This window comes from Schistocerca serialis, chromosome 10, assembly GCF_023864345.2.
Source record: "Schistocerca serialis cubense isolate TAMUIC-IGC-003099 chromosome 10, iqSchSeri2.2, whole genome shotgun sequence".
NCBI lineage: Eukaryota > Metazoa > Arthropoda > Insecta > Orthoptera > Acrididae > Schistocerca > Schistocerca serialis.
In genome coordinates this window covers 97,339,212-97,364,070 of record NC_064647.1, presented here as the reverse complement: position 1 = coordinate 97,364,070, position 24,859 = coordinate 97,339,212, and the positions used below count along the sequence as shown (strand labels likewise).

The 24,859-nt window shown below is 43.1% G+C and overlaps 1 protein-coding gene across 1 annotated transcript in view; it reads left to right on the top strand.

Annotated features, from left to right (window-relative positions):
• Window positions 1-24,859, top strand: part of LOC126424817 (serine/threonine-protein phosphatase PP1-beta catalytic subunit) — an 81,799-nt gene that overhangs the window by 42,266 nt on the left and 14,674 nt on the right. The window contains exons 6-7 of the mRNA XM_050087611.1: window positions 2,636-2,770; window positions 22,943-23,051. Of these exons, the coding sequence (XP_049943568.1) occupies window positions 2,636-2,770; window positions 22,943-23,041 (234 nt within the window). The 3' untranslated portion in view covers window positions 23,042-23,051. The remainder of the gene's footprint in view (window positions 1-2,635; window positions 2,771-22,942; window positions 23,052-24,859) is intronic.

Genomic DNA, 24,859 nt, shown 5'->3' with positions numbered 1-24,859 from the left:
GGTAAATTACAGCATCATCTGCGAACAACCTAAGAGAACTGCTCAGATTGTCACCCAGGTCATTTATATAGATCAGGAACAGCAGAGGTCCCAGGACGCTTCCCTGGGGAACACCTGATATCACTTCAGTTTTACTCGATGATTTGCCGTCTATTGCTACGAACTGTGACCTTCCTGACAGGAAATGTGAATCCAGTTGCACAACTGAGATGATACCCCATAGTCCCGCAGCTTGATTAGAAGTCGCTTGTGAGGAACGGTGTCAAAAACTTTCCGTAAATCTAGAAATACGGAATCAACTTGAGATCCCCTGGCGATAGCGACCATTACTTCGTGCGAATAAAGAGCTAGCTGCGTTGCACAAGAACGATGTTTTCTTAAACCATGCTGATTACGTATCAAGAGATCGTTCCCTTCGAGGTGATTCATAATGTTTGAATACAGTATATGCTCCGAAACCCTACTGCAAACCGACGTCAATGATATAGGTCTGTAGTTCGATGGATTACTCCTACTACCCTTCTTAAACACTGGTGCGACCTGCGCAATTTTCCAGTCTGCAGGTACAGATCTATCGGTGAGTGAGCTGTTGTATATGATTGCTAAGTAGGGAGCTATAGTGTAACAGTATAGTGTAGTTAACTATTTATACACAATGTTATGTTTTCTTATGTTCAGGGTTAACTGAAACAATTCAATTAATAGTTCAGTCCGATTTTTCAAGTATAACCTCTACCCATACTATTTCCCAGGAACTATCATTTCAGTTTCACTACAAGGCAAACTACTTCTGACAGCAATAAATACTCCACCACCAACTGTATTTAATCTATCCTTTCTGAACACTGTTAGATCATTTGAAAAAATTTCGGCTGAACTTATTTCTGGCTTTGGTTCAAATGGCTCTGAGCACTATGGGACTTAACAGCTGTGGTCATCAGTCCCCTAGAACTCAGAACTACTTAAACCTAACTAACCTAAGGACATCACACACATCCATGCCTGAGGCAGGATTCGAACCTGCGTCCGTAGCAGTCGCGCAGTTCCGGACTGCGCGCCTAGAACCGCGAGACCACCACGGGCGGCATTTCTGGCTTTAGCCAGCTTTCTGTAGCTGTAACTATTTGAGCTTCATTGCTTTCTATTAGGGCTTGGAGCTCTGGTTCTTTCCCAACATAGCTTCGACAATTTACAACTACAATACTGTTCATTTCTACAACTAACTGACTGTGTTTTACCTCTCCCCTTTTAGACGGATGCCCTGTCTGTGGTTCCCTGAGACCCTCTAACCTAAAAAACTTCCCAGTCTCTTCCATACACGCCCTGTACCCATGTAGCTGCTACCTGTATGTAGTGGACTCCTGACCTATTAAGCAGAACCTGGAAACCCACCAACCGATGGTGCACGTCAAGGAATCTGCAGCCTACACAGTCACAGAATCTCATGAGCCTCTGATACAGACCCTCCACCCAGCTCTGCACCAAAGGACCACAGTCAGTTCTATCAACAATGCCGCAGACGGTGAACTCCGCCGTAATCTTGCAAGCAAGACTGGTGGTCTTTACCATTTCTGCTAGCCACCCGAAATGAGAGAGAATCTCCTCCGATCCAAAGCAACACACGTCATTGATACCGACATGAGCCACCACCTGCAGTTAGCCAGTTGGCTGCACCCTGTACTCTTCATGGCGTACGGAAGCACCCTTTCCACATCCGGAATCCCTGCCACCTCTCAGGGGCATACAAAATACCAAAGGATGTCTAGTGCCACTGGACAGTGAGCTGTGGAATACACACATGCTCATACACCTTCTAATAGCCATTCTACTGTTGAGCAGCTTTATGAAGATGAATTATTAGCATTGTGTATTGTTTGTATACCATGTTTATAGGAATGATCTAAATATTTATTATAATAAAGTGTGGTAGAAAACAGAAAAAGATAATTTCAACTTACCTTGTTTCAATGTCAGTGTCCAGGAGTGGCCAAATTCGATTCAGATACTCTAAAAATGAAGTTATGAAATGACTGAAATACTAATTTCAATAGTTCAATTTAATATTGTACAATATAACTTATGTTGCCAATAATGATTATTTTTATGTTATCTTGTTTAAGTTGAATGTAAGAATACATGGATGAATAGTTTTCAGAATGTACATATTTTTGTGAAAAAAGGGTGCCAAATATTTTCATAACTATCCAAAGGACAAAAAAATAGAAGTAATTGTTAAATACAGTAAAAAGCAACCCCCCCCCCCCCCTGCACCCCTGGTAACTGCAGAGAATTATGCAAATATTGAACAAAAAGTGTTACTGAGCGATTCGTTAAGTGAGTAAACTCAGGCAAAAGAAACTTAATCTTGGGTTGTTGCAATCAGTTTCACTGTATGGTCCCAGCTAACAATGTATCCTATTCTGCAGCTCTGAGGGAGGATTTGTCTGAAAGCTAGCAACATTTTGTCTAGTTTAAATGCATATCGATGATCCAGTTCCTCAAATGTTTGACAGGTTTGTTACCTGTACTCTTGAAATTATGTATATTCCACCAAGGCCTTCACAATACCATATATTTGCATTAATGTTAATTACTTTTAACAATATTTTCAGATTCACGTTAAAGTTTGTTTTAGGTTGTAGAGGACGGCTATGAGTTCTTTGCGAAGAGGCAGCTGGTAACACTGTTTTCTGCACCGAACTATTGTGGTGAATTTGACAATGCTGGTGGGATGATGTCAGTTGATGAAACGCTCATGTGTTCTTTCCAGGTAAATAGGCATAATAATTACCATTAGTGTTTGTGTAAGAACAAATAAATGTTGCCCCCGCCTCTGCAGTTGTTGCAAGAATGGAAAATCTGCCTTGCACTTTTAGTAAAATTACGGTCCTGTATTTTTAGAGTTAAGTTTAATATACAGTCCCTGGCCAATTTATTAGATGCACTACAGTTTTTAAGCAAATTTTGATTTATGTCTAATGATTTTTTCCAACACATAAAGTGTGATAAAATTATTGTATGTAGTGTACTTCACAACTAAGGTGATAAAACAAAGAAATAAAATGTAGTATTTGTTGAAAATATTTTATTTCAATAATTACAACAAAAATATTGTGAAAGTGAAAGCATTACTTTTGATATTTCGTTGAGCCACCTTTTGTAGCTATGAGAGCCTTAATATGACATGGCTGTCGATGCAGGACTGTACTGTGTCCTGCATTTGTGGATGATGGTACCACACATGGATGACCTTCTCTAAGAGCTTTTGCCACCTCCCTCTTCATTAGTTCCCATACATTTTCTCTGGGGTTCATGTCAGGACTATTACCTAACCAGTCTAACAGAGGGATATTTTGTTCCTTCAGAAAGGATTTAACTGACTTGGCTGTGTGACAGGGAGCTTCATCCTGCATAAAAATAAATGGTTCCCCATTCGAGATCCATTCTTGGTGCTGGTCTTGCCTCATTATGCCATTAACCACGTAAAGACTTCCTGTACCCTTGCCACAGATGACAGACCAAATCACTTTGTATGTTTTACGGTCTGAATAACGCAGTTGGTATGAAATTTTTCTCCTGTTTGATGGTGCACATACTGAGATTTCTTTGTTAAAACTTCAAACGTGCTTTCATCACTGAAGCATACGTGTAAAAATCAAGAAACATAATTAAATGATTAATGGAAAATCTCATATAAAGATGTGAAACAAATACTAACAGAGAGATAGAGGGGCTGGCCAGTACTTACCTCAGCTCAGCTCAGTACAGCCGATAGATACACAAACAGAACAGAAAATTTACATATCCTAGCTTTCGGATCTTTGTTCCTTCATCAGGGAGGAGAGAGGGAAAAAAGGGGAAGAAGGGAAAGTGGATTCAGTTACTCATAACCCAGGTTATGAAGCAACAGGGAAAGGTAAACAGGGAGGGTAGCAAAGATGGAGGCATGGGTGTCAGAGGGAAGTACTGTGCCAACTACAAACCAAAGAGGATGCATACAGAAGTAAAGAGGTATATAATATAAAGATAAACACAACTGTGTAGTATGAAAAGGTGCGTGAATGGCTAAAGAGGACAGGGAAAGAGGAGAAGATTGAAGAGTAAATGGGAGTGAGGTTAGTTAACGTAGGTTCAGTCCAGAGGGATGGCGGAAAGGATGTGTTGGAGTGCAAGTTCCCACCTCCGCAGTTCCGAGGGACTGGTGTTGGGTGGGAGAAGCCAAATAGCACGTACGGTGTAGCAGGTTCCTGGGTCCCTAGAGTTATGCGGGAGGCCATGCTCTATACTGGGTATTGGACATCTCCTAGGCGGACAGTTCGTCTGTGCCCGCTCATGCACTTGGCCAGTTTAGTTGTCTTCATACCAATTTAAAAGGCTGTGCAGTGCAGGCATGTCAGCTGATAAATGACATGTTTTGTTTCACATTTGGCACTGCCTTGAACTGTGTATGTTTTACCAGTAGTGGGGCTGGAGTAGGTGGTTGGGGGGGGGGGGGGGGTGCATGGGGCAGATTTTGCAGCGGGGTATGTTACAGGGATAGGAACTGCTGGGTAGAGAAGGTGGTCTGGGAATATTGTAGGGTTTGACAAGGATGTTACGGAGGTTAGGGGGCCGACGAAAGGCAAATCTGGGTGGTGTGGGGAGAATATTGTCAAGGGATGATATCATTTCAGGGCTTGACTTGAGAAAGTCATATCTCTGATGGAGTAATTTGTTGATGTATTCGAGGCCAGGATAATATTGGATGACAAGGCGGATGCTTTTGTGTGGTCTGGGGGTAGGAACATTGTTGTTGGACGGGCAGGAATGTTTTGCTCGGGAGATCTGTTTGTGGACAAGGTCTGCAGGATAGTTGCGGGAGAGGAAAGCACTGGTCAGGTTATTGGTGTAATTGTTGAGGGATTAGTCTCTGGAGCAGATATGTTTGCCACGAATACCTAGGCTGTAGGGAAGGGAGCATCTGATGTGGAATGGATGGCAGCTATCAAAGTGAAGGTACTGCTGTTTGTGGGTTTGATGTGGACAGAGGTGTGGATGTAAGCTTCAACAAGATGAAGGTCAACATCCAGGAAGGTGGCTTGGGTTTTGGAGAGGGACCAGTTGAAATTCAGATTCAAAAAGGAGTTGAGGTTATGGAGGAAATTAAGGAGTGTTTCTTCACCATGAGTCCAGACCACAAAGATGTTGTCTATAAACCTATACCAGGCCAGGGGAAGCAGCTGTTGGGTCTTCAGGAAAGCCTCTTCCATGCGGCCCATGAAGAGGTTGGCATAGGACAGAGCCATCCTGGTTCCCATAGCACATAATTAATATACTATGAATAAATTTACATAGGTTATATAATATCATAAATAATTTTAAAGTTAAATTGCCGATCCCCAGAAGATCACATCCTTATCACACCACTGTTTAGCCCACTTCAGACACATCCTTTCTTTGTGACTGTTAACTTTGGTTTTCTAGTTGGTCGACAAGTCTTGAAATCAGTATCATTCAACTTTCTATGAACAGTGTGTTCAGTTGCATTCACATTAGCCTCTTCGTTGAGATTTTATCTGTTTTGTTGTTTCAAATCTGTTTTCTAGGCAAATTATTTCGAGAAATCTTTCTGAGCTTGGGATGCAAATTGGTTTTCTTCCATATTTATTCTTCCTTCTGGGGCTCACTTCTTCACCTAAATCAATTTTATTCTTTTTGCGCCTCACGCGAGCTTCTGACATTTCCAAATTTTGTGAAATTTCCCGATTGGAATACATTTTCATATTAATGGGGGCTTTAGCCTCAACTTTTTTATAGGGTGAAATGTCCCTTCTTCTACCCATTTGTAAAGGTAACAGTTAGTAATATCTGACTGTTAAACAATCAATTTTGGTTTTGATATTACGAAGTTGATAATCAAAGTGAACAAAGTATTACGCCATTTACAAGCGAGAATGCCACTGAACAGGTCCTTTCCTGTATGATGTACTCTGCACATTGAGACCTACAATAAGTCAACAATCCAATGTCATGTAGCAACAATAGATAACAAAATTCAACAATATAATAAGTGCCCTGAATAACTGTCATAAATTTTTCAATATAGTACTCAACATGCAATTATTACAGATAACATTTAAAATGTGCAGTGCATCTAATAATTTGGCCAGGGACTGTGTATGCATCAAATTCTAATTTTGTTATATGACAGTATTATGTAGATTTAGTTTCTGAATTTCTTAAAACTGTGATCTTTATTTCCAAAGTTTACCCCAGAAGTGATACTCGGTGGAAGTGGTGAGGTGCTTTGTCAAGCTTTTTATATTTTTGAAGTCATTGGATTTGATTGGTGGAAAAATTAATACTTGTGTAGAGAGCAGTTTGCGTCCCACAGAGTGATGAAGTTTTTACTAACAATATTCATGTGTTGGGGTGATAAAGCTGATGTCAACATGGTAAGGGGCAGTGTATGTGTCAGATGAGCCCGCCAAAAATGCCAATCTGAAATCTGTTGAATGTCTTTCGGATGCACCAGAGTTTCAGTTGTCTGTCAGATCACTTTTCCCACAACACAGGAACAACTATTCACCATATTTCAGTTCAGTATATCTAAACTTATTGAGATGACGTCCTCAAAAATTAAACCTTATAATAGTACAGCAGAGGCTTGATTAACCAGGTTATTACAGACCCTAGACTTTGCAGGTAATCAGACACAAATAATCCAAAATATATTTTTCCTGCTATTTAAAAAACACAGTGTATATTGCAAACTTACTGACCTGCAAGTTATGTTTCTCAATAGTTTTTCTTTGCAAAGCTCTTTTGGCAATTGGAAGGATTTTGAAGTGATTTAGTAAAATAATTGCACACAGCACACTTATAGGTGTGCATTAATGTGGTCACTCACAATGATTCATATAATTCACTCAACAGATCAGTGAGATTACATAAGTGGGGATAATGTTTTGTCTACATAGAGCACCAGTTCCATACAGAGGACTAATTTCCACAGTTCAGTTATTCATTGGTGATACAGAGCATTACACAATGATTGTGTTAGGCCCCAACTCAGTATCAAAGTGACTGTACACAATAAAAGCATACCCACAGTTCACTAATAGAGAACTTTACAAATTGAGTGCTGAGTGCTTGCCGACTTGAAAATAATAGTGATTGGTACGATACATTATGTGGTATTTATACTTAATTGATGCTTATGGACTGACTACAAAAACAAACTGACGAACAAGTTACGTCGTGATTATGGTCTTAGAATGTTGGCTACTGTCTAACTGACACCAATGTTTAAATGCTGAGTATTAGGCTTGAATTCACTTGGAACTTCACACACTGACTGTTGTTTTAAAAGTTTTAGTTGTCTACATCTTTCATCATCTTACCCGTCTATTTTTCACAGCCCCCCTTCCACCTCTGTTATGTACAATACACTTACCTTCTCACTCTTATTAACTCATGCAGTAATCTCTGACATGCGTATTATCCTGTCTTCCACTTTTAAGCTATCAGGTTTTCAAATCTCGTCTGATGCAGTCCCCAGCAATCAGTCTTTCCTTCTCATCCCATGCGGTAAGTCTTCCCTGATCTGCTGTTCTGGATCACTTTCCTGAAATCTACCCATTTTCCTAGAGCTCTCCAGCCCTTTCCCTTCACCCTTCTTCCTTCCCCTTCAACCCTCCTGCCTGAAGGAGGAGCCACTGGTTCCAAAAGCTTACCTAATTACAACCTCCTTTTGTGTGTGTATTCTGCCACCGCTTGGTGAGTCGAGTATCTGGCCAGACATACTGTTATGTCGTCCCACATCAACCATATTCGCCCTACCTCTCGCCTTGCGATTTTCTTATTTCCACAAGTGAAAATGTGATTGTAAGGAAAGCTTCATCAAGATATCACTTACATTCAACAGGCTGTGACAAATGATCTTACAAGCATTGCAGTTGAAAGTTTCCCTGATTGCCTTCAAGATCTCCAGAAATGTTGACAACTGTGTATAGATAACCAAGGGGCTATTTCAGTAGGATCTAGGATCAGTATTTGGCAAGTGCAATTTTCTATTTCTTTTTCTTTTAAACTTGTCCTGGAACTTATCTGACAAAGGTAGAAGTTGGCTTCATGCCCTAGATAGGTGCATATGATGGTTTTGTTTTACCGGACGGAAGTTAGAATGCATACAGGGTTTCCAAAGCTTGTTAATATTTTTCGACCAACTCAGATTGTCTTAATTGAAATACTTAATAAACTAAAATACTATTCAAGGAAAACAGAAATATTACTATAAGACAGTGACTGGAGTTTTGAATGGATTTTTACATTTTGAGGTTGACACACTCTAGAATACTTAAGAGGACACCAATTTTGAATTACACGGTTCTCAGAAAAGATAAGATGGTTTTTATAAAGATGGAATGGAGGCTTTCAAATAAGATATATTGATCCCAAAACACATACTTATCCAGAGGGGTCAGATTTCAACAGTGCATGTGGGTTTCACAAATTGTTAATTTTGAATATTTCTCTAAGTCAGATGTTTCTACATGAACTATCTACACCGTTATCAGCAGACTGTAAAATAGAAACTGAACTACAAAGTTTTGAGGAATACAGTGTGGATAAGACTTTGGAGATTTCATACGTGCATGGATGTGTATTGCGTATGGATGGGGGTGCAGAAAAAACTGATATTGCGAGGGGTATTATTGCTGTTAGAACTACTTTACCTTCCTTTGTTTCAATGACACTTTTGGAAGCCCACCTCCTAAGTGCTACTCACCAAGAGCAGATGGTTTGATATTATTGACCTTTGGCTTCTTGGGACAGAGCTAGGCAAATATATAGATAGGAAATCTACTGAAGACATTTTCCTGAAGAGCGAATGGGGAAAATATTTTGGGATGTCAGATGGTGGGATTGGGGCCTACATCGTCTAATGGAAGTGAAACGCGAGTCACATGCATAATAATGTATTTAAATATTAATATTTATTCGGGATATAATAATACATCAGTACTCAGTTTTTTATTCATTTAAAAATTCGACAAGCCATCATCTGTGGATATGCGCCCTGATGTTTTTATTATGTAATAATTGAATCTTTAAATTTCCGGAGTGCAGCAACACACACACACACACACACACACACACACACACACACACACACACACACACAGTGTGGCTTCAGTTGCCAGAGACAGCAGTAGTGTGTGTGAGTTGCATTTGTTTGTGAGTGCGTGCATGTGTGTGCATCAGTCATCTATTTTTGACGAAGACCTTGGTGGCTGAAATATTTCCTATGTGGTGAGTAGCAACTTTCCTTTCCAATAATATTGTTAAATTTAATATTTTTGCTATGGTGTTGATCAATGTTATGTTATTGGTGTCATTATTAACTGAGCAATGTGTTTAGGAGTTTATTAAAAAAAGTGTCAAACACAAAGTTAATTTGTTTTGTCAAAGATGACTTGATGCTCCACGAGGCAGGGGTTTAAAAGATGCCCTGCAAGTTTGGCCTTCTGTATATTGTGCAAACGATTTGTACTGTTCAGGAAAGATGTGTCAAACACAATAGGTACACCCGAGTCTTACAGTCCATTAAATCAGTCCATTTAATCGGCTGTGGCAGAAAATTGCATTGACACTGGCCATTTAGTGCAGTATGAAAGTGTTGAAATTGTAGCACGGAATCTATCTTTGTGGAACTTGGTGGTGAAAGCAGCAGTTGAATTTTTTTGGTAAAAGATTTAATTAACAGATTTAAATCAACCTAGACAAATCATGAAATCCAGTGCTTTCTTTAATATACTTGCAAAGACATCATAACAATGCTACAAGAAGAAGAAATGGCTTATCCATGGATAATGTGCAAACTGGATAATCTGCACCCGATTATCAGGAGCTTGCTTTACTAGCAAAAATTACATCCTAAACTCAAGTAGCTGGCAGCTTCGTAACACTGAGCGATGTACATCTGGAGACTTCCGTTCACGTCCTATATATAATGAAGGTGACTTTTCCCACTTACGCTATAATATTTATTTGAGAAAGAAAGTTGCTACTCACCATATAGCGAGGAGACTGAGTCGCAATAGGCACACCCCCCAGGGGGTCCACAACTTGTGGATACGTGCGTAGCTAATGTGGCCCTCCTTCCTTTCCGGGCTGCATACCCTCCCTTTCTGCATCCTTCCCCGTCCCCCATCTTCGCCCCCCTCACCCCCCTCACCCCTCACCCCTGGCTCTTTCCTTCCCTTTCTCCCCCTCTGGGAGTATGGTTTGTGCCTACATCCGGAGACGGACGCTCGAAACTGTTACAAATTCCTTGCTTTCTACACTTGCAAGTCATCGTCCTTCCTCTGTCCTTCTCTTTTCCTTCCCTCTTCTCTTTGCCCTTTTCTCCGCTGCGGCGTTTGAGACCCCTCTTCTTTCCTTTCCCTTTCTCTTTTTTCCTCCCTGTGCGTGTCTGAAGGCCGACCCACGCACTTCCATGCGTAGCCGGTGACGGGGTAACGCGTAATTCCCCGCCCCGGGTAGACAGGTAGGACACGTACGTACCCCCTGGTAATGGCCAGGCCCAGGGAGGGGTGATTACCCGAGCTGATACCTTCCGAAAGTGCCGATTGGTCCCTCCGTCCGTTTGTCGGGAGGTGTGACTTGAGGTGTGAACAATCACCTAAGGCGGGAGTGCCCTCAGAGAGGGCCCCCACAAGGGAGGAGCGCGCCATCGGAGACGCCGGTAATCATGGGGATTCTTCCGCAATGGTTTCCTCACCTTCCACTATGTCTGCTCACAAGCGTAAGTTCACTGAGTCTCAGCCACAGACAGTTCTTCCATCGTTGCCACAGTTCCTTGTTGTTTCTCGGTCTGACGAAGGTCACGACTTCTCCACGGTCAACCCTTTCATTATTCAGAAAGGTGTCGACGCAATTGCAGGTCCTGTAAAGTCTTGTTCCAGATTACGGAATGGCACCCTGTTGTTAGAAACAGTCAGTGTCCTCCAGGCACACAAATTGCTGCGTACCTCACTACTACACACCTTCCCTGTCCGGGTGGAACCGCACCGTACTTTAAATTCCTCACATGGAGTCGTATATACACGCTCCCTCGATGGATTGTCTGATGAAGAAATTCAGCACAACCTGTCTGACCAGGGCGTAACGGCTGTTCATAGGGTTATGAAAAGGGTTGACACGAACAACATTTCAACCCGCACTGTCTTCTTGACATTTGACAAAGTTCAACTCCCATCGAAAATCAAAGCAGGCTATGAGATAATTTCCGTTTGCCCTTACGTCCCAAACCCTACGCGTTGCTATCGGTGTCAGCGGTTCAATCACACCAGCCAGTCCTGTTCCAATCCGGCCAAATGTGTTACATGTGGCAAGGATGCCCATGAGGGTGCTTGTCCACCTCCATCCCCTCGCTGCATCAACTGTATGGGTGACCACGCTGCTTCCTCTCGAGATTGTCCCATTTTTAAGGACGAAAAGCTCATCCAGGAAATTAGAGTAAAGGAAAAGGTGTCGACCTTTGCTGCTCGAAAATTATTCGCCAGTCGACGGCCCACCGTGCCTCAGACAGGAAAATACAGCACTGTCCTTGCTTCTCCTCGGCCAACAAAGGAGGCGGCCACACAGACTTGCGACCTCACCTTTAGTGCCACGGTCGTCAGATCGGCCAGCGCAAAGATCGCCCGTTCAACCTCACCACTTTCGCCTGCCCACTCTCTGGCTCGCCCTTCGTCGAGTTCTGCTAAATCTCGAGCCCAAAAGTCAGACACCAAGACTTCGAAGAAAGAGCATACTCGTGAAGAGTTTTTATGTACCGCAACTTCCCAACCATCGGTTCCTCCTTCCTCTAAACATCATACGTCCAAGAAGGCTACAAAGAAACCCAGTTCCTCTCCTTCTCCGCCAAGGCGTGTCCCATCTACAGCACCACCTGGCGGAAATCGCCCTCGACCGTCTTCTGTGTCGCCGAGGCGCACTGCTGGCAGCCGATCAACCGGCAGATCGCTGGTGGCAGGAGCTGCTCCTGACCAACCTATGGATCAGGATCTTCTGCCTTCGGCTGAATGCCATTCCATGCTGTCGGTCGCAAGCTCTGAGCAGTCGTTGAGTTGACAGCGACCTTGGTCACATTCCTCCATTTTCTGTTCACCCTATGTCCATTATCCACTGGAATATCCGCAGTATTCTAGCCAATCGGGATGAATTGTCGATCCTCTTACGATCCTACTCGCCGGTCATCTTCTGTCTTCAGGAAACAAAGCTGCATCCTCATGACCGCTTTGTTCTCCCTCATTTTCAGACCGTCTGATATGATTTCACCTCTGTTGAAGGCACTCCAGCCCATGGAGGACTCATGATTCTTCTCCATGATACTCTCCATTATCACCCAATCCACTTAAACACTTCCTTCCAAGCTGTCGCCGTCCGTCTTTCCCTTTCCGGATACACGTTCTCTCTTTGTACTGTATAAATTCCATCGTCCACACCGATGGCACGAGCTGATCTCCTTCATCTTCTTGGTCAGCTTCCACCCCCATATTTGCTAGTTGGGGACTTCAATGCCCACCACCCGCTTTGGGGATCTCCACATCCTTGTCCACGTGGCTCACTATTGCTAGACGTCTTCCACCAATCAGATCTAGTTTGCCTCAACACTGGGGTCCCTACATTTTTGTCTGCCTCCACGATAAGTTTATCTCATTTGGACCTTGCGGTCGGTACTGTTCCGCTAGCTCGGCGCTTCGAATGGTTCGCCTTTGATGATACACACTCGAGTGACCACTTTCCGTGTGTCCTTAGACTGCAGCCTCGACTGCCCTACATGCGCCCGCGACGCTGGAAGTTTGCCCAAGCTGATTGGACACTTTTTTCGTCTCTAGTGACTTTCGATGACCGTCACTTTCCCAGCGTCGACGATGAGGTCACACACATTACCGACGTTATTCTTACAGCTGCGGAACATTCAATACCACGCACCTCCGAATTGCCCCGGCGCCCCCCAGTTCCTTGGTGGAACGAGGCATGCCGTGATGCAATACGTGAGCGGCGACGTGCTCTCCGCGTTTTCCGCCACCATCCTACTTCGGCCAACTGTATCCGCTATAAGCAGTTCCGAACGCGATGCCGTCGTGTCATCTGCGATAGCAAGAAGGCAAGCTGGAAATTCTTTATTAGCTCATTTAACACCTTCACTCCCTCCTCGGAAGTTTGGAGTCGGCTTCGACGGTTCTCAGGCGCGCCTAGTTTCTCCCCGGTCTCTGGGCTCACTGTCGCGCATGACACATTAGTGGACCCCGTCGCAATTTCTAACTCGTTGGGTCAGCACTTTGCTGAGATTTCGAGCTCTTCAAATTACCCGCCAGTGTTTCTCCCGAAGAAACGTGCAGCAGAAGTGCGACCTCTTGCTTTCTCCTCTCAAAATCGCGAAAGCTACAATACTGTTTTCTCCATGCGGGAACTCCAACATGCACTCTCTTCTTCTCGCTCCTCCGCCCCAGGACCGGATGGTATCCACGTCCAAATGTTGCTACATTTGTCAACCCATAGTCTGCGTTGCCTCCTTCGCCTTTATAATGGAATTTGGACCGACAGTACTTTTCCCAGACAATGGCGGGAAGCTATCGTTGTTCCTGTTCCGAAACCTTGAAAGGACAAACATCTCCCCTCTAGCTATCGCCCCATTTCTCTCACGAGTAATGTCTGTAAGGTTTTGGAGCGTATGGTGAATTACCGTTGAGCATGGTGGCTGGAATCCCGCAGTCTTTTAACACCTGCCCAATGCGGATTCCGAAAGCATCGTTCTGCAGTTGACCATCTTGTTGCTCTCTCCACTTATATCATGAACAATTTTCTCTGGAAACGCCAAACAGTAGCAATATTTTTTTATCTGGAGAGAGCATACGATACCTGTTGGAGGACAGGCATCCTCTGCACACTGTTCTCTTGGGGCTTTCGAGGTCGGCTGCCCCTTTTTCTTCACGAATTTATGGCAGAGCGCACATTTAGGGTGCGGGTGAACACTACTCTCTCCCGTACTTTCTCCCAAGAAAACGGGGTACCCCAGGGCTCCGTGCTGAGTGTTGTACTGTTTGCTATTGCCATCAATCCAATTATGGATTGTCTCCTTCCTGATGTCTCGGGCTCCCTCTTTGTGGACGATTTTGCGATCTACTACAGCTCTCAATGGACCAGCCTTCTTGAACGACGTCTTCAAGGATGTCTCGATCGCCTCCACTCTTGGAGCATCGAAACTGGCTTCCGTTTTTCTCCCAGTAAGACCGTTTGTGTTAATTTTTGGTTATGTAAGGAGTTTCTTCCGCCCTCCTTACATCTAGGTCCTGTCAACCTTCCGTTTTCAAACGTCGCTAAATTCTTGGGTCTTATGTTTGACAGAAAACTGTGCTGGTCCTCCCACGTTTCCTATCTTTCGGCTCGCTGTCTGCGATCCCTTAACACCCTCCGTGTCCTGAATGGTACCTCCTGGGGAGCGGACCGAGTGGTCCTTCTCCGCCTCTATCGCGCCTTAGTGCGCTCGAAATTGGACTATGGAAGCATAGTCTACTCCTCTGCTCGGCCGTCTATTCTTCGGCGTCTCGACTCTATCCACCACCGTGGATTACGTTTAGTGTTTGGAGCTTTTTACACCAGCCCTGTGGAAAGCCTTTATGCTGAGACTGCTGAACCTCCGCTGTCCAGTCGGCGAGCAGTCCTTCTGAGTCGTTATGCTAGCCATCTGTCTTCCATGCCTGATAATCCAGCCCATGACCTTTTTTTTGACGCCTCCTTTGATGTAGGGTATGCAGGCCGCCCCTCCTCCCTACTACCACCGGGAGTCCGCTTCCGTCAACTGCTCCATTCTCTTTCCTTCCGCTTTCCTAAAACCGTCTTGACAACTTGAGGTACAGCACTGCCTTGGCTCCGTCCCCGGATCTGCCTGCTCCGTGACCTTTGTCGATTTCCCAAGGATGGTACCCCTTCACCTGTTTATCGTCGGGCATTTGCTGCTCTATGTGCACAAATGACGGACGCCACATTTATTTACACTGACGGCTCAAAAACATCGTTAGGTGTAGGGAGCGCCTATATTGTTGGCGACACCCCAAATCACTTTCTGTTTCCCGACCAGTGTTCGATTTATACTGCGGAGCTTTACGCTGTTCTCCAGGCTGTCCACTACATCCGCCGCCATCAGCGGATACAGTACGTTATCTGCTCAGATTCTCTCAGCTCTCTCCTCAGTCTCCAAGCTCTTTATCCTGTGCACCCTCTGTCCACCGGATTCAGGACTGTCTGCGCTTGCTCCACCTGGGGGGCGTCTCGGTGGCGTTCCTCTGGCTCCCGGGACACGTTGGTATCTGTGGAAATGAGGCGGCCGATATTGCAGCCAAGGCTGCAGTCTCTCTTCCTCGGCCAGCTATTCAATCGATTCCCTTCGCGAATCTACGGAGCGTTTTATGTCGACGTGTTGTTCATTTATGGCACACGCATTGGTCGACACTTACCCATAATAAATTGCGGGACGTGAAAGCTCTTCCTTGTGCTTGGACCTCTTCCTCCCGAACGCGTCGTCGGGAGGAGGTACTTTTAACTAGACTCCAGATAGGGCACTGTCTTTTTAGCCATCGACGTCTTTTAAGCGGAGATCCTCCCCCACTCTGTCCCCACTGCATGTGTGTAACCCGCATCTCGTGGTCGTGCGGTAGCGTTCTCGCTTCCCACGCCCGGGTTCGATTCCCGGCGAGGTCAGGGATTTTCTCTGCCTCGTGATGGCTGGGTGTTGTGTGATGTCCTTAGGTTAGTTAGGTTTAAGTAGTTCTAAGTTCTAGGGGACTGATGACCATAGATGTTACGTCCCATAGTGCTCAGAGCCACTGTCCCCACTGCTCTCAGCTGTGGACGGTAAGACACCTTTTAATTGAGTGCCCCTATTTTAATCCGTTACGCTCCCGTCTACGGCTATCGCCTGATATATCATCGATTTTAGCAGATGACACTTGCTCAGCCGACCGCGTTCTCAAGTTTATTAGTGCCAGTGAAATGACGTCAGTCATTTGAAGCTTTTTTTTTTTGGGACAACCAACCCCTTTCTGTAGTGGATTTTTAAGCGTTCCTTCAGCTTTTAGTTTCTCCACTTGTATGACTTTCGTTCCCATTGCTGCTGGTTTTCCATTTCGGTTTTTTACTGTTTCCTAAGTCACGGACCGGGCGCTAATGACCATAGCAGTTTTGCGCCCTAAAACCAAAACAACACCAACACAATAGGCACAACAAAAAGATTCACACAATCATAGCTTTTGGCCATTAAGGCCTTTGTCAGCAATTAGACACACAAGCACGCGCACACACGCAAACACAACTTGCACACACGTGTGCAAGGTGTGTGTGTGTGTGTGTGTGTGTGTGTGTGTGTGTGTTTTGTGTGTGTGTGTGTGTGTGTGTGTGTGTGTGTGTCTGCATCTATTGCTGGCAAAGGCCTTAATGGCCGAAAGCTATAATTGTGTGAATCTTTTTGTTGTGCCTATCACGACTCAGCATCTCCGCTGTATGGTGAGTAGGAACTTTCCTTCTCTAATATTGTTACATTCCATCCTGGATTTTCCATTGCTTGATTTGTGATATTTGTTTAGGCCTTTTATGGTCACACAACCAATTTTGGTTTTTGTAGCCATTTTCAAGTTTTCTCCTACATCATTAATAAATATGCTGTAAATAACAACTTGAAAATTCACTGTCTCTTACTGAAACACCAAAAGTTCAACTGTCATGGCACATTTATTATTATACAGACATCAAAATTGTGAGTAACAGTTATGCTTGTTTGCTGCAGCACATGTTACAAAACAGTATGTGACAGTGTGCCATTTTAAAAAGTACACAACATTATGAATCTGAAATAATCAGATGACAGTGTGAACGTAAAAGCTCGTTTACATGATGACACACGCTTGCGCCACTTGTTCCGTACAATGAGTTGCACACAAGTAGTTTCGTATTTGTCTGTAGACATGGTGTGACCATTGTACACTTATGATTCATCATTTTGTGAGTGCCATAGTCATGTGTAAAATGAAAGTTTTGGCAGCTGTACAAAATGTGGCAGAGTTAACCTTTTTTGCATGAAATTGCTGCACACAACAAAGGATGGAAAAAAGAACCGTGTTTGAGTTCCTGATTACATAAAGAAAAGACGTCAACTTAGTGGTTACTCACAAGGCTTCCTGAAAGAAATTGTACTGGAACACTCTAAAATTTATTTTAATGATCTGTACTGTAGTTTGTCAATGGGAAGCACTTCTGTAATGTTTTAAATAAATTAATATTGATTGAAGAATTCAGGTTTCCTGATTTTTTTATAGACTTTTTTTCTGTCAGTTATCTTCCTTAAAAAAGAATCACCAACTCAGACCACAGGATTTTAGCCTCGTAGACATGGGCTGTTGCACAGCTAGATGTTTTGCTTGCCTGTATTTTTCTTAATTCATTTGTGTATGTACACTGTTAATTGTAATTGAAAGGGTTTTGCTGTGCATCTCGGGTATTACCTATGAAACCATGGTCAGATTGCGTACAACAGTCTCAAGCGCAGCAACAAGTTGCTGCTCATTTTTGTAGTCATCGTTGTTAAAATCCGACAAATACCTGTGCATAGCATTAATACCCAAAAAGCAAACAATGGCCTCCATTCCCCACTTAAAATTTCAGTTTGTTTACTCTCTACCAACACATCTAGCCTCAGTACTCGTGCAGCTAGTGTCGCCAAAGTTGGAAAAAGCCAAAAATGTTTAGTTTCGCCAACAAGTTGCGCAGACATGTGCCAGGCATGCAGTGGCCTGTAGCGCAGTTCTGTACAAACCAGTATCATTGTGTAAACTAGTCTTAACATAGCTGCCAAAGAGTTACCATAAGCAATGTCAAAATATGCTACTGTCCATGATGTTTAAGTACAAACAGTACAATTGGCATATTTAAAATGGGAAATAGCTGTGCCCCCCCCCTCACACACACACACACACACACACACACACACACACACACACACACACACACACACAGCCACTGTTGTCTCTGCATGCTGCAGCCATATTGTAGTGAGTAGCAATCTCGGCTTGGGTTAGCTGGGGTGGGTAGTGGGAGTACAGAAGAGATGTGGGGTGGGGGTGGAAGAATGGTAGCAGTTAGGGGTGCTGTATCACTGCGTGAGGGAGTGTGCAGGAATGTTAGTCAGGACGGTGGACTCCTAGTGCAGCATTGGAAGAGCAGTACTGCTGGAGGGGAAGGGAAAAGAGAGAAGCAGAGAAAAGGAAAGGACTGTGCCAGTGAGCTGAGACAGAACATATCTGTGAGGCTGGAGTAAGAGCAAGGAAAGGGGTAGATGCAGACGGGTGGCACAAGGTTGAGACAGACTAGGAAACACCAGAAGACACAGTGCAAATGGTAGACAAATTTAAATACCTGGGAGAATTTATCACAGGAAGGAACAGGAGCAAGAAGGGAATAAGAAAGAGGATAAAAAGATGTCAGCCTTCCGCATGACGAGAGAGATACACATTAAAAAGAATATATCCACAGAGGCAACGGTGAGGAATGCACTATTATATGCTGCTGAGATGATGACACTGGGGAAAATATGGCAGAACAACTAGAGAAAGAAGAGAGAAAAATACCAAGTCCCAAAAGAGGCGGAGACAGATGGATGCGAAGACCAAGGGAAGAACTGTACTGGAACATGAGAAGAATGTCCGGGAAAATCAGACTCAAAATGTCAAGGTTTGCTGGACATATAATTAGGATGAATATGGACAGAATGACAAAGAGAGTGTGGCAAACAGCAGGGAGGACAAGGGGAAAGACAGGAACCAAATTTGTTGTTGAACTTTGGAAGGACTGGTTGGAATTGGGGATCAAGGTTGAAGGAAAGGAAAATTGGAGGAACAAATATACACCAACCAATATGCTAGGGATCAATGACAGAGAATAATACGGGAAAAGATTAGTGTGTCACCAGTGGAGCTGACAGGAGAAAAGGACACTGAAGATCTCTGAAGAAGAGTGGGAGAGAAAAAGAGAGAGAATGAAGAGGTTCTGGGAGAAGAGGAGGAAAATGCAATCCACAAAGAGGCTGCTTGTGGTCCTACAGAGGCCGCAACACAAAGAGGAGGAGGAGGAGACAAAGGTGTTACAGGAAAGGAGGATATATTGCAGGGAGAGTTCTCATTCGTGCAGTTCAGAAAAGCTAGTCTGATGGAAATAATTCAGATGGCACAGGCTGTAAAGCAGTCATTAAAGTCAATCACACATTGGTACATGACATACTCAGCAACCGGATGTTCCATCTGTCTCTTGGGCACAGTTTGGTGGTAGCTGTTCATCCCAACAGACAGCTTGTTAGTGGTCAAGTGGCATTTTATGTGGGCATGGCAACTAACAAATGGCTGTCTGTGGGAACAGCCACCACCAAACTGTGCTCAAGGGACAGCTTAACTGTCCAGTTACCGAGTATGCCATTGTATGCTTGACTTCAATGGCTGTTTCACAGCCTGTGCCATTTGGATTCTTTCCACCAAACCAGCTTTTCTGAATTGAGTGAGTGAGAGTGTTCTTTGAAACTTGTCCTTTGTTCCCGTAAGCCAGTTGGTATTCAAATCCAAGTTGAAAGGTTTCCTTATGACTCATACCTACTCTGTACAGCAATTTCTCGTAACACATATGAACTTTCCTTTGTAATGTATTGTTTATTCATACACTTTTTTCTTTTTATTAATTTTTTTGTTTTGGAAAATTTAGAAACAGCATTCTGTAAGTTAGGTACTGATTTGTTCCATGACCAAGTAAATTTCATCGCGTTATTCCCTTGGAATTAAATAAATAAAATAAAAACTAATAATAGTGGTCTCTTTCTGCTTGCCTTCTTTGCAGACCTTAACTACATTGTATACAAATTTTCTGCTCTTAGATCGTGTCACTTGCAGTGATTGATTGGAGGGAGATATCCATTGTGCTTTGCTGTATTAATTAATTTAATCATTCCCAAATATAACTTGAGGTGTAGCAGATCTGAACAGTCCCCATTCCTTAGTGTTTGGAGTCATGTTTGTTGCCCACTCTGCTTCTTCTCTTTTCCATTCTCCAATGTCTTTCCTTGACCTCTCTTGCCATCTACACTTACGGCATTCATTTATTTTAACAATCTTTTAACTTTAGCTGGACATAGGCAAACCTTTTAACCTGTCAGTTGGAATAGCCTTCTCAGAGGCTTTACATTTAAATTTTTCTGAATGGCTTTATCTCAAATCTTGTCACTCCAGAAAAAATACAGGGGGGAGTTCTGTAAAAGAACGGGCCCACAAAATTACAGATTAATATCCTTAATGTCAGTTTGCTGCATATTCTAACTATGAGAGCTCCTGTCCATGAACCTACATCTACATCCATACTCCACAAGCCACCTGACGGTGTGTGGCAGAGGGTACCTTGAGTGCTTCTATCGGTTCTGCCTTCTATTCCAGTCTCGTATTGTTCGTGGAAAGGAGGATTGTCGGTATGCCTCTGTGTGGGCTCTAATCTCTCTGATTTTATGCTCATGGTCTCTTCGCGGAATATACGTAGGAGGGAGCAATATACTGCCTGACTCCTCGGTGAAATTATGTTCTCGAAATTTCAACAAAAGCCCATACCGAGCTACTAAGTGTCTCTCCTGCAGAGTCTTCCACCGGAGTTTATCTATCATCTCCGTAACGCTTTCGCGATTACTAAATTATCCTGTAACGAAGCGCGCTGCTCTCTCTCTCTCTCTCTCTCTCTCTCTCTCTCTCTCTCTCTCTCTCTTTCTCTCTCCCTGTAACGAAGCGCGCTGCTCTCTGTTGGATCTTGTCTCTCTCTCTCTCTCTCTCTCTCTCTCTCTCTCTCTCTCTCTCTCTCTTCTATCAACCCTATCTGGTACGGATCCCGCACTGCTGAGCAGTATTCAAGCATTGGGTGAACAAGTGTACTGTAACCTACTTCCTTTGTTTTCGGATTGCATTTCCTTAGTGTTCTTGTAATGAATCTCTGTCTGGCATCTGCTTTACTGACGATCAACTTTATATGATCATTCCATTTTAAATTACTCCTAATGCCTACTCCCAGATAATTCATGGAATTAACTACTTCCAGTTGATGACTTGCTATATTGTAGCTAAATAAGGGATCTTTCTTTCTATGTATTTGCAGCACATTACAGTTGTCTACATTGAGATTCAATTGCCATTTCCTGCACCATGCGTCAATTCGTTGCAGATCCTCCTGCATTTCAGTAAAATTTTCCATTGTTACAACCTCTCAATATACCACAGCATCATCTGAAAAAAGCCTCAGTGAACTCCCGATGTCATCCACAAGGTTATTTATGTATATGCCTCATCACAGAATTAAAAAGATTTTCTCGAGCAAAACTCATATTGCACTTTCCTCGCCAATATCCTGTGAATTGTGGATGAATGGTGGCAGACAGATTCTCTATTCCTAGCTTTCCAGAAAGCATTTGACACTGTGCCATACTTCATACTGTTAACAAAAGGCCAAGCATGTGGAATAGGTTCCCAGGTAGGTGAGTGCTCGAAGACATAAGTGACATATCAGAGGTGACGGTATCATCAGGAGTGCCACAGGGAGGAGTGATAGGACCACTTTTATTATCTATATAAATTAATGATGTGACTGACAGTGAGCAGCAGTCTGTGACTATTTGCTGACAAACTGTAGTGTGCAGAAAAGTGTCATTGTTGAGTGACTGTAGAAGCGTACAAAATGATTAGGTGTGGAATGTAATGCACCTACCATTATACCGGAATTGTATGTAGGTGGACTATTTAGGCCAAAAGCTTTTGTGGTCACTGTTACTTAACCTCCGTTAGCTATTTGACTGGACTGAGTTGCTCTATCTTGAGGCAGCACACTCAGTTCTTGAAGATGCCAAGTCCATGCCAGGTGGAAATCTCAAACACCCATTACTACAAAATAAATTCTTGTACTGCTTCTGTATTGCACATGTATTTTATCCCAGTTATTATATTCCGTATTAGATTTTACTGTAGCAAGGCTTTAACAAAGGCTTGACATAGCTCACAATACGTATATGCCTTCTTCATTTAGCTCTGTATGTCTTCTGTGTGTCTCCATTGACCAGTGTCATCACGACCATTGTCTTGCAAGGCGAGATTCTGTGACCTGCAGCAAATCTCTGAGGTGGGCAGTGTTCTCAGGGAATAACTTTCCCGATGAGCAGATGTCTCCATGTGTAGGAAATCTAGGTGCCTTGGTGATATGCTGTGTCCACCTTTTCGCTCATGACATGCACAAAGAAACGAAATTTCTCGCAAGATAGGTGGTCCAAAATACTTACTAAAATAATGCTTATTCAAGGTCACGAGTATCCGGGATGTAGATGGATCAGTGCATATTTGACAGTGAAGACAAATAACAGCGGTGCTTCTCAAGTGCTTATGATTTGTGGAAGGGCAAATAATTTTATGCTCTGCCTGAGTTTTGATAGCACATAGATCTTGGTTCTCAGTCTATTTTTACTTCTGAATCTTTTCCTATACCTAGTGGATTTCCTGCCCTTCAGCTGATATACATGTTACCCTTCTTTTCCTGTTTCCTGTCTTTCACCTAAGGGAGAAACTTCCTGAAATTTCTAGACCCTAGAGATTAAATTGTGTTTTTTGAGCCTGTCAACTCTCTAGAGTCATTCCTGTTGTAGTAGCTGTTAGACGCTTTTGCCCCAGATTTCAACATTTTTTACATTCACTTTACCAAAAAACTTCATAGACTAGTAATGTGAAGGCATGGCAATAACCATTTTGTGGTTCCGTGGGAACTAAACAATTATTCATATTGATATAAAGAAGTGCCTCATAGCTCACTAAATTAACTTGCTGAACTTATTTTCCTGTTCCAGATTTTAAAACCATCAGAAAAGAAGGCAAAATACCAGTACGCAGGAATGAATTCTGGGCGACCAGCAACACCCCATAGGAACCCAGCAAAGAAGAAATAAAGTGTGACAGGTTAGTAGTGAATTAGTACAAATTATTTCTTTATTACTATACCCAGCATACAGTTATTAAATTCACCACTCCCTCTCATTTTAGACACTAATTTAGTTAAATTAAAGGTTTCAGTGTAATTTGTCATTGGTCCAGATGAGATCTGTAATGTTTTTTTTAAGAATATCGCTGCCATTGTGGGGAAACTGGTTGTAGAATGCGTTGGTGGAGCACTTCTTGGCATAGGGCATGTTATTCAAATATAATATAATGGTAATGGTGATTGTGTGTTTGATGGCAAGGGCCAGTTGGGTGAATTTATCACAGGCATTGACCTCAAGATGGAATAAATTCTTATGTAAAAGAATGGGTACAAGCAGAAATCAGAGTTAATAAGTACTAACCAGCTAGAAAGAAACTGAAAGTTCAGATTCGGCGGGTACGGTGAGGCAATATGTCTTTGGTATAATAATTAATTGTAAAAAGCTGATCTTGAGAATTATGTCCTGTAGCAACTTCTGAACTGGTCAAATGAAGTGCTCTTTTTTTTTTTTTTTTTTTTCCCGAGTGGCTGTTGCCCCAATCTGTCTTGGATTAGTAAAATCATTGCTGGCGTGAATCAATTATGCTTATCAGAATCTCACATATTTGTTCAAAACAATGACAATATTGAGTGAATTTCTAAAATTTTTGTTGCATAAATACAAACAATGCTGAGAAGTGAAGGTCAACAACAGAGAAATTGCAGCAATTAGCTGAGTCAGTGGTGAAAATATTTATGTAAAGGCTCTCCTTTTTTATTGGGAACAAACTGTTGAATTGTGTATTTGTGTGGGTGGGGTTGGGTGTGGGTTTGTTGATGTGGGTGTGCCTATTGTGTAGTTTCTCCGTTTTCCCTTTGCAGAGTGGTGATCTAATGTGGCAATGTAACTTCTTGATAGATTAAGAACTGTGTGCTGGACAAGACTCAAACGTGTGACGTTTACCTTAAACAGGCAAGTATACTGCTGACTGAGCTATTCGAGCATGATTCACGATTTGCTCTCACAGCCTCACTTCCATCGGTACCTCTTCTCCTACCTACCAGATGTGTCAGAAGAGGAAGTGGGTGGTTCAGTCGTTAGAGTGCTTGTTCGTAAAAGTCATATGTCCCAGGTTTAAATCTTGGTCCAGCATGCAGATTTAATCTGTTGGAATGTTTCAAATCAGTGCACACTCCACTGCTGAGTGAAAATTCATTCTGGTAATGTGGCAGTATTCTATGTTGCGGTATGTAGAACCACACTGAATACACTTTTCCAACGTTTGCACTGTTGTCTTAGAAGATACCATTGCCACTTGGTGAAGTTTTTTTGTTGTTACCAATCCAAATGTCGGTCCACAATTTTACTGCCTCCATTGTATGTCTCTCATAAGAGTAATGAAATTGAGATTAGGGCAGATCAAGAGGCGGTGATTTTGCTCCTCCTTTCATACTCAAATAGAACAGTACAAGAGAAGGAAAGTTGCTATTCAACATATAGCAGAGATGCTGAGTTGCGATAGGCACAATAAAAAGATTCACACAATCATAGCTTTCGGCCATTCAGGCACACACACACACACACACACACACACACACACACACACACACACACACACAAACGCGCGCGCACGAGGGCAACTTGCACACACGTCTGCAGTCTCTGACAGCTGAAACTACACTGCGACCAGCAGCTCCAGTGCATGATGGGAGTGGCGACTGGGTGGGGGTAAGGAGGAGGCTGGGGTGGGGAGGGGTAGGGATGGTATGGTGGGAGTGGTGGACAGTGAAGTGTTGCAGCTTAGAT